At 30.7% G+C, this 14,151-nt stretch overlaps 2 protein-coding genes across 2 annotated transcripts in view; one reads left to right on the plus strand and one right to left on the minus strand.

Annotated features, from left to right (window-relative positions):
* Positions 1 to 11,496, plus strand: part of LOC145306301 (uncharacterized) — a 34,587-nt gene extending 23,091 nt beyond the window's left edge. The window contains exons 3-9 of the mRNA XM_080148382.1: positions 3,211 to 3,289; positions 3,751 to 3,833; positions 4,284 to 4,387; positions 5,447 to 5,529; positions 9,166 to 9,287; positions 10,170 to 10,266; positions 11,225 to 11,496. Of these exons, the coding sequence (XP_080004508.1) occupies positions 3,211 to 3,289; positions 3,751 to 3,833; positions 4,284 to 4,387; positions 5,447 to 5,529; positions 9,166 to 9,287; positions 10,170 to 10,266; positions 11,225 to 11,345 (689 nt within the window). The 3' untranslated portion in view covers positions 11,346 to 11,496. The remainder of the gene's footprint in view (positions 1 to 3,210; positions 3,290 to 3,750; positions 3,834 to 4,283; positions 4,388 to 5,446; positions 5,530 to 9,165; positions 9,288 to 10,169; positions 10,267 to 11,224) is intronic.
* The window catches only part of LOC145306408 (uncharacterized), a 458,128-nt gene that overhangs the window by 329,111 nt on the left and 114,866 nt on the right, over positions 1 to 14,151 (minus strand). The gene's annotated exons all lie outside the window — the stretch shown is intronic.

Below are 14,151 nucleotides of genomic sequence, written 5' to 3' on the forward strand. Positions count from 1 at the left end.
AATAAAACGTGCCAAGTTTCAGATTAAGAAAAGAATACCAACCAAGTTGAAGCCAATCTCCAACTCATATGACAAAGCATAAACTTAACTACCAAACTGAATAAGTTAAACGCAATCTTGTCAAAGTTTACAACATTTAGCTGGTTAGACTAAATTGATTCAAGTGATAGATGTGATAAACAATTCAACTTTGCCAAAGTAAAGCAGTTCAATTCAAGACTTTAAACTTAAACTAAAATTGTGTTATGAAGTACTTATAAGCTATAATTTGCAAGAATATTAAATAAAGCTAGATTTTCCAAGAATAAATAAAATAAAGATTTATCCAATGCTTAATTAAACTCTAGCAAGCTACCAGATGTATTTTGCTTTTCTTATAACAATAGAAACTCAGAGTAAACTGCATAGCCGGCTTATACAAGTACAACTTGATGCGCTACCGTACCCTTACTCCAAGAATCTAAGCTATTAAGCTACAGAGCTGTACTAATCAGTGTCCCAAAATCTAATTTAGCATGTATTATACAACTTAATATTTCTTATCAAGCATCCTTAAAGAGAGGTACAACTATAGAGGTTCCCATGTTCCGGTATGCTCTAGGGCCTCTAGAGTGTCAACCGGTGCGAGTGTCCCCCTAGGGCCGCGACCAATGGCCACAAATATACTAGCATTCTCTAGGGCCTCTAGAGTGTCATCTAGCTGCAATTGCTTGTACACAAGGCTCTCAATTGCATTTGTGTCGTGCGTTTCAGTCCCTAAAGCTCCAAACGCCTACAGATAGCTGTCCTTTAATCTCTAGTAATTTTGCAAAACTTAAAATATTTGTATCTACTATATATGTACTTGCTAACCACGTTGATTCCTAACCCTCAACTAAGAATGATTCTATTTTTGCACTTGAATAATTCCTAATCAAGTTGGAGGAAAGAACTCCACTCTTTACTAACGTTTTCCAAAGGTACTAGTGCTTTCTAACAAGCTTTGATATTAGCAACTACTTTGAATTTCTAAATAAAAGGAATCATCAAAGTATTTTGAAGTTACTTTATACTTAGACAATATAGTAGCAAAGGTCCTTTAATAAGTTGTACATGTAGACTATCATAACTTAATGAATATCAACTATATACATAACCACTAATCACGCTATTCCCTCCGCAGGAATAACTCCGCTCTTTACTAATCGCTTCCAAAGGTACTAGGACTTTCTAACAAGCTTTAAATTAGTAATTATTTTGCTTTCTAAGAAAAAGTCTATTAGATAAAGAATATTTAAATAATAAACATTTACCAAGATAATATAGAGGCAAAGGTCCTTTAGTAAGTTATGATATGCTTATAAGTTAAGTTTTTAAATTAGTTTTTACTTTTACTCTTAAACTGCTTAAGTAATGGCAAAATTAATACAAAGACCTAAGTGTTGTAAACACTTCCACGCGAGGATCTCCTATTATTTATTAACTTTAGTGCAATAAAGAACTGTTGTCTCACAACTTCAAGTTCAAATTATTCAATATATACCAAAGTGAAAAATGTACTAAGTGTTTATTATTTATACTTTATTGTTGATTAAATGTGAGTATCATAGTTTAGTATTGTATTCTAACATAAGTATAATAATGTTTTTTAAGTTATTTTCAATTATTTTATATAAGGTTAAATATGTTTTATGACAGTTAAAACATATCTTTGGATTTGCAAAGTGTAAACCATAAGTTCTTAATAAGAAAGTAAAATTTAAACTTATAATATTTGATTCTTTAAGATTTTCTTTACACTTGACATGTAATTGTTTGTTATCCAAATACTTTGAAAAATAATCATCAAACTTCATTATGTTTTGTAAATTTACAAGTCCAAAGATATAATAGTTCAACTTAGATAAATTTGCTAAAGATAGATTTTTTTTTAAGCAGCATAAGTATATGATTTTTCAGAACTTAGACTATTTCTCTAGTTTTGAGCTTCATTTGATTTTTACAAGTCCCAACAGGGAACTTGTAAAATTTCTATAAATCTCAATAAGAGTAAAACAGAAATGAAAAATTGATACACATAAAAATAAACACCATTCTTATAAAAACTAACAGAATGGTTAAGAAAAGAGAGAGTATACAGATAAACACATTAGATAGGTTAAACATTTAAGAGATACAGAGGTTAAATAAAAGGTTACGAGTGAGTGGGTGTGCAAAGTCCACTGAAAACCAGACACTTTGCTGCTCTATTTATACTAAGATCTTAGAATGTTCTAGAATTTGGTTAATGGCATAATATGATGCAATCCTAGCTTTTTTGTGCATTAAAAAGTATAACAAAAACTTCTACATTAGTTTTTGTCATATAATAAAGAAGTTTCTAGAAATTTACATATGATGCAATACTAGCTTTTTATGTATTAAAACGTATAATAAAAACTTCTACATCAGTTTTTTGTCATATAATAAAGAAGTTTCTGGAAATTTACACATGATGCAATATTAGCTTTTTATGTATTAAAAGTATGACAAAAACTTATTCATTGGTTTTTGCTTGTATGATTAAAGTGTTTCTAAGAACATTCTAGTATCTATATACAATTATATAATACAAAATAATGATGAAATTATTGAATCACAATAAATAACTATACTTTTTGTTTCCTACAAAAAGTCTAGAATATTCTAGATATAAAACACAATTATATAACTGTGAACTATTGTGCAATCTTTTAAACATAGTTTTTGCTCTTGTAAAATTGTAGCAAAAACTGCACTTTCTGTGGGAAACTCAAAATATACTAATACTTGTTTTTTTTTATTTTAAAATTACAATTCTTTTTATGTTTTTTTTTTGTAAATAATTTTTTTAGACAACTTATTTTCTATCTAAATTTACTGGACTTTAGTCAAATTGATTTTGGTGTATTTTTTAATAAAAGCAAATCAACTACAAATTTGAAAAAATAATTATCAACATTCAATAAAAGTACCCAGAGTTTCTCAGTCAAAACTTTGGGCTTTAGTGTAATTTACAGTCCATTGTCCCCGTCCTACCTATTAGAAGCGAAGCTACTCTACTTTTATTCAAAATATTTAGACTTGAGATTTTCGTGAAGATTTTCTGTCACACTTTGTCAGTCTTTCTGTCAATTTTGTGTGAAAGCGCAATATCTTGTCAATCAAGAAGCTCTTAGACAAAGGTCGTGCAATACAATTTTTTTATTCTAGATGCCGCGGCTACACCCTCGAGTCTGCAGGCATATTCCTTTGCTGGTAGCGTTGATATTGCCGGTAGTATCAATAACAAGTAAGCATTTATTCATATATTTAACTATCTATCCACCTATTTATATATGTATATTTTTCTTATCTGTAAATTTTTCTATTTCTTCTCCTTTAAATTTGCATCTGTCTGTCTACTTTAAAATCATTTCTTTATAAATAACTACTACGCTTTTTATGTTAAGTTTATCTAGACACTGAATACTTTTATCAGTTTATTTATCTAGCTGGAGGGGGGGGGGGGTCATTTTTTCTAGGGACTATTTCTTTTGGGGACTGATGGTACAATCCCCCAAAAATAATTATGAACATTCCGAGTATCTATGGAAGCTACATTGTAAGAGAGAAACATATCGATTCAGCGGTTAGAGATATACCCGTGTACATTCATACAGTAATCCTGTTACTTTTCTTTAATGGTATAAATAATTAAGCAATTAATCATAATTATAATGTATGAATCTATTTATAAATGTGTCCATTAAGATCCTCAGAACCTGAGGAACCAGACTCGTACAAGCTGCAGATGAAGGACAAAGGGCTACTCAGCTTTCTTTGGATCTCTGGAGGTGAACCAATTTGTTGTGACGTCACGTTTTTTTGTAGTGGAGGCGGGGGGTAATTTTCCCGCACAAACCGTCTTAGAACTGAAAACCCTGACCTTTTTCAAATAAATTGTAATTTTCAGGCTCATTTTTTTCCTACGGGGAGCCCTAACCCAGCGTGACCTATAACTGCGGTGCCCTTAACTTGCGGGGCTACACAGTGCCCAATAAAACCTAGCCTAACCTGACCTAAAATATAAAAAAATCGAAAAACTATCCCTACCCCCTTAATTTTAATTTAACCAAAAACAATAAAATGAAGTATTTTTTTTGTCATTTTCTCTACTTTGCATGTTTTTGTGAGAACAGTGTTTTTATAATAAAAATTACTTAATTCAATGTTACAAAAGCACTACTTTATAATGATAACAATTTATCTATCACGCAGCTACCCCATAATATTCAATATTTCAGTGATCAACAGTCATCTAAACGACGTGGTTATTGGAAAGGGAAAAGAGATGCTCTGCTCTATAGAGGATGATTTTACAGAGAAACTCAATATTGCTTCTATTGTGGTAATTTCTGAATCAAAGCCCTGAAGCGTAACATGCAGCGCATTTTATTGTTGTTGGGTTTAAATCTCTGCCTAAACCACGTCATAAATTAAGACGTTAAAATTTGTAACAACTACAAAGATTGCTTGGCCTAAAACAGATGCAACTTATTACCATGAATAGTTAGAACTACCAGACAAAAAACGTTCAATCAAAAAAGGTTGGTTGTCTGAAATAGGAGGGATATTGTTAGTGCCTTATAGATTCAAATGGGTTTAAGCGTTTACATGGATTTTAGAAGGACATACAGACGGACAGACAGATGGACTGACAGACACTATTTTTTCATTGTTTTATTCTTTATTATCCATATCTATCTATTCACCTATCTATCCATCAACCCATCTACCTATCTATCTATCCATCCGTTCATCCACTAATCTATTTGCATTTTATCTATCTATTCATCTATCTATTAAACTATTTAGCTATCCATCTATCCAAATATGTATCAATCAATTTATTCATCCATCTATCAATCCATCCATCCATCTATCAACCTATCAATCTAGATAATGATTGTATTGCCCTTCTGTTGTGGCGCCCTAGTGCTTCTATTTGAATTTTATTTATCTACCCATCAATAAATCTATTTATCTATCTATCTATCAATATATTAAACTATCTATCATTATATATATCAATCTATCTATCTATCTATCTATCTATCTAGATAATGATTGTTGCCCTTCTGTTGTGGCTCCCTAGTGCTAATTTGTATTGTATCAACTCATCCATCTAACTATCCATCCATCTATTTATCCATCCAGCTATCTAACCAACCATCTATCTAACCATCCATCTATCTATCCATCCATGTATCAATCTATCCATCTATCTTTATTCTAGATAATGATTGTAGTTCCCTTATGTTGTCGCCCCATGGTGCTACTTTGTATTTTATCTATCTATCCATCCATCTATCTAACCATCCATCTATCTTACCATCCATCTAGCTATCCACCCATCTATCTATCTATTCATCTATGTATCTATCCATCTATCTATCTATGTATCTAGATAATGATTGTATTGCCCTTTTGTTGTGGCCCCCTGGTGCTACTATTTGCTCAATTATGGTTTTCAATCTGTAAATGTAGAAGGTAAGAATGGAGCTTTACAAAGTGTCCCAAAATATGTGCTGTGTGACGTCATAAAAGAGAGGGATGAGAGGAGAAGTGTAGAAGGAATAACCTTAAAAAATATATGGATCTATTGACGTCACACGGCTCATTTTTTAGGACACTTTGTAGCGCTTCGGTAAGAATATTTGGATCTTTTGCAACTCACGGTAAAATGTTCCTGGTATTGATTATATCCAAATATGAAAATACTAGCGTCCAAACGTATATTTATGTTTTTGTATAAAATAAAACCAATAAAATAAGATTTATTTATAATTGGGAATAGCCATTACTCAATAATGCAGTTACCTCAAAAAAATCATCGTTGCTTGACAAAGTGTCTAAAAAAATTGATATTATACATCTCATTTTAGAGTTCTTTCTAACTATTCCTCTCATCTCCTTCATTTTTCTGACGTCACATGTCTGATTCTTGAGACACCTTGTCCAGCTACAAATCATCTTTCTTATTAAAACTAAAATTGAAAGGGGGGGTGGGGGTAGACTCCAATCCCCCCACCACAACCGTAGTGTATATTAAGGGTGCAGCCGTAAGTAGATAGATATATTATATACATAAATATTCATGTAAATAAGCAACATTTTTATTAAAATTGTTGAACATTAAATAAATTGCTACACATTTTTACACAAAGAAAGTTAATATCATAAAATATAAAAGCATCATGTTAAACTTATTTCTTTTTTTGTGTTTTAAAAAAATATTCTTTTTTGAAAAAATAATATTATTTAAACTAATCTGGATTAATGTGAATGTTCACTAAATTTATGAACAAAATCGGTTCAGTGGTTAAGCTACAGACAACATATCTTACTTTTAGATATTACCAATAAATGAAAAATTTAAACACAAAACAATAATAGAGCAAAGATCCTGTTTTGCATTAATATAACAAAAGTAAAAAAAGCATAAAAACCTTTTTTCTATAAAATGTGAAAAAAGACAAGTTTTATCCTTAAGAGTTATTCAACTGTTCAATTACATCCTCAATTTTTCTTTGATTTTCCTAGCCCTAATTCCCTGATTTCCAAGGGCATATTGTACCTTTTATACTCAGGGTCTGTGTACCAGGGATACAGGGATAGGATAGGATAAAATTAATCCTCCCCCAACTTTTATACCAGCTATATTCAGAAATTGGGAAAAGTCCCTTTCGTGGCAACGCCCCTTAAGGGGCGATTCGTCGTATTTTTAAAATGGATTTTGATAGGTTATTTTAGGTTGGGTTAGGTAATTGCCCCACAGGTTTAGGCAATTGGCCCCGCAGGGTTAGAGCTCCCCGCAGGGGCTAGAAATAGGAGAAAAGTTACTGTGAAAAATACGACGAATCGCCCCTTGAGGGGCGTTGCCACGAAAGGGACTATACCCAGAAATTGTTATATATTTTTTTTGTTGGTTTTACCTCATACGGGCATGGAGGCTGTCCATAACACTGAAACGTCAGGTCCAATAACCCAGGGAAGCCAAATTTCTCCTTTTCTGCCCAAACACCTGGTGTAATAGGTTAAGTAACACCCATCAGATAACCAACTCTATGATTTCACGACCTTTGTCGGAGAAGTCCTAACTGTGCATGGTAATGAGTTGTGCCTGTTTTGGGCCAAGGCATTCCACATACTCTAACTATTAATGCAGCACACCTGACATAGCAGCAGTAGGAACCATTATTAACGCCATGGTTGCGGGTATTTGTTAATTTAATTTTCTGCCATTGTCCTTTCCCACCCTGTGAGTGAGTGTGTGCGCACTTTAGAATTCAATAATATACTAAATTTTACAACTTAAACTTCAAAATTCAATATATATACAGTTGGGATGTTCACAATATTGATGTCCTCTTAATAGGATAAGCAGCTTACAGTGCCTAAAAAAAATGACGCCTTACAATACAAATGACCAATGATAGGCCAGTATACATTACCATTGATCAATTACAATGAATATAAGCCTTTGAGGAAAGATGGGTCATTGAATGGTACCCAAAGTTTTACAAATACACTCTCTTATTAGTTTAAAAACATTGGATACTTTTATTAAATAGTGATTTGTTGTTTAAATTTAGCAGTGTCCAAACTCTTTGATAAATAAATTTAATCTACTTAATGGGTATTTTTGTTTATCATTAATAGAGATGTACATAAATTCATCGTCCATTGTCTTATACCTTATGCAAATATGAATTATTGTCATCAAATGCTTCACTGATGTCAAACAACATTTAAATTAATAATAAATTTAATTAGGAAAGGGAGGGGAAATCGGGTTGAAAATCGCAATTGTATTCGAAGTTTTTATAAAAGTAAAAGCTCCAACTTTTCAACCAATGATGATAATCTGCATTTAATTGTCTATGGTCTTTTCCCATGAGATCCTTATTTAAGGTTAGCATGAATTTTGACAAGTTTATGACAAGTTTATTTTTTAAGTATTCTATAAAAATATTAGAACAATAATGATTTTTACATTAAGATAAAAAAAATTTTCTTAACCTCCCAACTGAAAAATGAGAGATATAGTTATTTTACAATACTACAAAATAACAATTCATTTTATTTAACCCGCGACTGTGGCATAACATTTAAGCGACATGTTAGTGGAGGGTGAATGCCTTGTTTAAAACAGGTGTAACTTATTTCCTTACAGTCTTTGGACCTTCAGACAAAAGTTTATAAATCTAAGGGTTTATTGGGACTTTTGATGTATGCGGTTTTCCATGTCATAAACATCAATAAATCAAATGGATAATTATATTACGGATAACTAATGTTTATAAAATTCTTACTCGTAAAACTAATTCTACAAAGGTTTGCTCCACTCATTCAGTATTAAAGTATCTTTTTTCATTAATTTGCCAACGACTTTCAGTAGTAGTATCTGCCTTTTCTGCTTATCTTTTAATTTTCCAAGTTAACTTTAGAGCATTATTTAAAAAGCCGACTGAAGAAAAATCTTTTACTAACTGTAAAATAAAAATTGACTTGAAAGATTTGCTGTTTTAATGTGAGGCTTATTCTAGGGAAAGAAGGGACAATTGGCTGTTTATTACACTAGTCTCTAAAAGTTTATGATAACGTTTTTTATTCGTTGGTTTTATAACTTAAGACTTTTAATGAATTTTGATTGGTTGGTTTATTAAGTTGAGTGTCCAAACGTTACAACCACTAATTGTAATCTACCGAGGAGATAATTTTGTGTATTAACATTGGGGATATACATCAATTTATCAGCCATTGTCCTATTCCTTTAGATCCCTAGATTTATTCTTAAGAATGATCTCTGTAAGTATGTCAGGGAACATTTACTTTTCAATAACTTTCAACAATATATTTATACTGAATTCAATAATAAAATTTTCTAACATATATTTCATTTAATTAAAAAATATTTGGTTAATTTTCCTATTATATTTGGTTCTCCTTTACAGTGAAGCTGCTTAAATGACCAAGAAGGTTTTTTGAGGGAGGGTATCCCTACCCTCCAAACAAAAACACCCATTGTAAAATATAAGATAGACTTATCAAGTACAAAGCTTAATTGAAATCTTCCTAGGCTTTTAGTAAATTAGTTGAATTGAATTTTATTTTATATTTTAGACCTTCCGACTCTCCCCAAATTGAATACAAGGTTGACCAAGTCCCCTCCTGTGGAATTCTCACATTTCTCTCACTTGTATATCTGCTGGCTTATTTCACAAATATGATCATCTCGGAAACAAGTAAGAATTTTTCTAGTATGACTTCGAAACCGATTAATATTCGCTGGATTATAACCGGTTCTGAGCCATACTAAAATATCATGTATCGTATTGTATTACAGATGATTTTCCACGAATAATAAAATAAAATTAATAAAATCAATAGTTGGACCGGATTTTTGGCCCCTCTGGACCAAATAAACTGAAATCAATCCTATAATTTGTCATTTTACTATCCACGGAATGATGTCTATAATACGTATAATAAATGACTATTATATAATATACATGTATTACCCTGGATAGTCAATCTCACACAATTATTCGTCCTTCTTTAAAAGAAAATATGATTCAATACTAAAACATTAAAAAATCATGTACGGTAAATTTTCCCTAAATTAGGTTTGATCAAAGCTGATTTAATTAGGGAGGGAGGGGACATTGGGCTGTTTATTGCACTAGTCCCCAAAGTGTGTACTTTGTTGGCTCATTAACTTTGGGGTCTTTTATTGAATTTTAATTGGCTGATTCTCTAAACGTTTCAACCAATAATTGTAATTTACAGAATGGGTAATTTTGTGTATCATGATTGGGGATGTATTGCACACCAATTTATAGGCCATTATCTTATCCCTTTATATCCCTGTGATTTAATACATGTTTTTTTGTTATAGATACCCCAATTCAAATTATATTCCCTACATATATACGTCAGTATGTCAGTTAGGCTACCAAACATTTCGTGAATTTAATTTATTCAACTTAATAAACACATATACTCTTTTTCTTATTTTTTTATGACCACTGAACATATGCTCTATAAGTCATTTAGACCTTTTTTTATTAATGTTTTTTTGTTTTTCACTACTTATGTTTGTTATCATCCTTGTTATATAATTAAAGGTGAGATAAAGTCGGATATGTTTATGTTTATAATGTTGAAATATCTGTTGGGAACAAGCTATCAGTTTCTGTCCCCTGTGGTCATATTAATCTTCAGGTAACATTAAAACACAAAAAAATAACATCTATAAGATAAATCCTTATAATACAGTAAGAGGATGTCTATCTGTGTGTACAAAAGGATATCGCTAACCGCTGAACCAATAGGGTTCTCCTTGACAAAATAGCTTCTCATAAGCCCTGGGAATGTTTATAATTATTTTGGGGAGTGTACCACTACCCTTCCCTAGTGAAATCGCTTTAAAAAAATTAACCCTATCCCAAAAAAAAAAATTTTTTATTTCTTTGTTTAAAACAAAATTTGAATGGGAGAGTCGACTCCCCCAACCCTCCCATCTCCGTAAAAAAAAGAGAACACTCTTCCTATTTTTTACTTTTCTTTTAAAACTTAAATAAATGTAGAGTTGTCGAAATAAATCCTCATTCTCTCAAGTGCCCCTAAAGGCCTCTAAAGCATAACCGCCTTTTGTAAATATTTGCACAAAAGTTTGTAGACATATTTTGTTCTTTAGTTAGTTTGTTTCAAGGCACTTTTAAATGTTATATTCGAAAAGCACATACAACAATAAATGACTGAAAATTGTTCATTAGGATGACTATTAAAGGCTTTTCAGGTGTCACTTAAAGAAAGAACCATTGGAATATTATATGTCACTTGTCAAACATTGGGTGGTCCTTTCTTTTACTCTTTCCTTCATTTTCTACGACTCCAACACCTACCCCCCCCCCCCCTCTCTTACAATAGATATAATTAGAATTTCTGGAGAAAATCTCTAAACATTTCAAAATTATTGGCCTTGCTACTAAAAGACTGACTTATATTTGTTTAAATATCACATTTTAATTAAAAAGCACATTGTATAAAACATTGCAAAATTATTATTTAATTGTTATTAACAATATTTATTTTTATCATTACCATAATCACTTACAGCTAAATCAATGAATCAAATGTGAATCTGACCCACTTACCCTTGATAAATTTATCTATTAAGACGAGATATCTGGGACACAGCTGTGTATTTGTACAAGAAAGGTGGAACAACTCAGTCCAAGAGTATTGAGCTCACTTATGAACAAATACAGAGAGAACTGGGACTAGGAGTTGGAGCCTGATTTCAATTAATTTTATTTATCTTTCATGTTCTAGATACTTGTAGCAAAATACTAATGTTATATTTTAGAACAGATTGTCAGAATTTTTGGATAATATAATAATATTATTTAATTAAAAGAGACAGTAGATAAATTTAAATGATTACTTTTTGTGAAAAATGAAATATTTTTACAGAAATCATTGGATATTAAAATGAATTGAAATTATTATCATTTTAATCAAATTTATTTTAAGTGAAAATTGAGTATTCAGAAACAAAATGAATATAAATAAGGTGAAACTTTTGAGCACTTAAGGGAAATGGGAAACCAGAATTATTAAGCAACTTAAAATGAAGCACTACATTTTTTACTTCATTTGTTTTGATATGAATATGGGCGATGCATTTTGAGTATTTTGAGCTTGATAATAATAATTTTCAATTTCCTTCATATGCTTAAAATTTACACTTTTTATAATCATTTTGTTTATATATAAAAAGAATTAGAACTGTGAAATTTTAAAATCATTGAATTTTCTGAATGTCACCTAATCTCTTTATTTTCAGAAAGAGATACTGAATATACTTTTAGGCATATTGAATTTCTAACAAATGATTACTTTTGAAATACTGGCATTTAGAAACTCACCTTTGCAATCATAATCATCAAAATCACTTGAATAATATAGTTGGTCAGGGTTAAAGTTTTATAAGCTACAGAAATCTGGAAAATAGAAAACCTTAATAAAAGAGCAAATCCTTATAATACTTATAAAATTAAGATTGTTTTTCAAATTTAAATTTAGATTTACCCCTGATCTCTGAAAATACTACAAATGTGTCAACTTATGCAGGGATCTAAAGGGATATGACAATGTCTGATGAATTGGTCTATATTCCTTATGATGATACACAAAATTACCACTTTTGTTGATTCTATAGACAATTAGAGGTTGAAACGTTTGGACACTTAACTTAATGAATCAATCAATTCAATAAAAGTTCCCAAAGTTGTTAAGCCAACAGTTAAGAAAATGTTTTCATAAAACTTTGGGTACTAGTTCCTTCCTGCAACTTATGAGTCTTTAAGGCAAAGCGAAAAATATGAAAATCTTTCCACTTGACAGATACATTTTAAAATAAGTTTTTCTAGATTACAGATTTCTGAAGCTAACAAAACCTGAACCTATCCCAAGCTATTATAAGAATAATTAAAACTTGTAAAACAAAAATTACATATTTTTAGAAAAGATATTTGGGATACAACATGTTACTTGTACAAGAAAGGTGGAACCAGCCAGAATAAGACATCAGAGCTCACATATGAGCAAATACAAAAGGAGCTTGGCTTGGGTGGTACTGGCTAATTGAATATTCATCTATACCAATCATATCAAAAGCCTTGGAGAGTAGTTTTTTTCTATAAGAAAAGGTAACATACACATAGATAATCAATTAGATTGTTGATAAAATAGCACAAAGGCACACATCATATTTTTTAGAAATTCACATAATGTACATTTCAACTTAGGAATGCTCTCATTGGAAGATTGTTTTATAATTGATAAATGTTGGAAAAAGGAGTTATCAACTAATATTTGGTAATATTTGTGAAATTTTTTTGGTGGCAAAATCCTGGGCACTTGAATAAATCTATTTAACATCACCTAATCTTTATTAAAGCATTAGATAATTGTTGATAATGTTTTTGTACTAGGAAAAGTAAATAACAAGTAATTAGACTAAGATTCTTATTTTATAAAAAAAAGTGGCATTAGGTGTTAATGATAATATTCTTTTAAATGTTGAAAATGTTTAGTACATTAATGCCAAGTCCCTTTATTTTTTGAAGATTTCATAGCCTATTCACATATGATTGAATCCTTGCGTTAATTAGTAAATATTTATTGTAAATACACACTATATAGTCTTTCATTTTCGATAGATAATGCAGCTGGACATTGTGTCTCAAAAATCAGCCATGTGACGTCATAAAAATGAGGTAGATGAGAGGAGAAGTGGAAAAGAAAATCTCTAAAAGAGATGGATAATCCCTCATTTTTTACGTCACAAGGCTAATTTTTGAGAAACTTTGTCCAGCTACTAGATAGTCAGTTACAGTTCAGTTCACTGAAAGCGAGAGTTAGATAAAAAAAAAAGTAACCTGTTCCTAAAATGTCTCTATGGGTATTTAATTTAGTTGAAAATAAAACTTGTAAATTAAAATTTTTCAAAATTAGAAGCGGTTCCCAGCCTTACTTAATAGCAGTTTTATTATCCCGGGCTTTCGGCCCCTCGGGACAAGCAAAACTAGTTTTTCATTTTGGTATGCGCGGAAAGCTGTCTACAATACGATGCCAAGTGTATATTAGAAATAATATTTATTTCTTATGTAAGATAATCAATATTTATTTTTTTAATTAAAATTCTTTAAGATTTATTTACTTTAATATATGATACGTGTATTATAATTTGTGTAAATGTTTAGCTCAAATTCTTAATTTATTTTCATAGTACAAATGTAATAAAGATTGTTAAAATAAAAAAGAGATTTTTATTTAATATATTTTTTTTAAAGCGAAGCTTCTATAAAACTAGGGTATTTCTTTGCGATAGACGGTTTCAATGCAAAGATTTAATAGATGTTTATTAGTTGCTAGTTAACGATTTAAATGTTTTTAAAAGCGAAACTTTTCTATAACTAGGCTTGATCCGTTCCTCCGTTCGTCCGTACGTCCGTAACGGTTAGCTCTTTTCGTTAATTTAAATAGGTTAGATTGATTTCAAAAGTGCAGCAACTCTGTAATTGTTACCAGAAAGCCCGT

This window comes from Acartia tonsa, chromosome 14 (assembly GCF_053477335.1).
Source record: "Acartia tonsa isolate MP-2025a chromosome 14, ASM5347733v1, whole genome shotgun sequence".
In the NCBI taxonomy this organism is placed as follows: Eukaryota; Metazoa; Arthropoda; class Copepoda; order Calanoida; family Acartiidae; genus Acartia; species Acartia tonsa.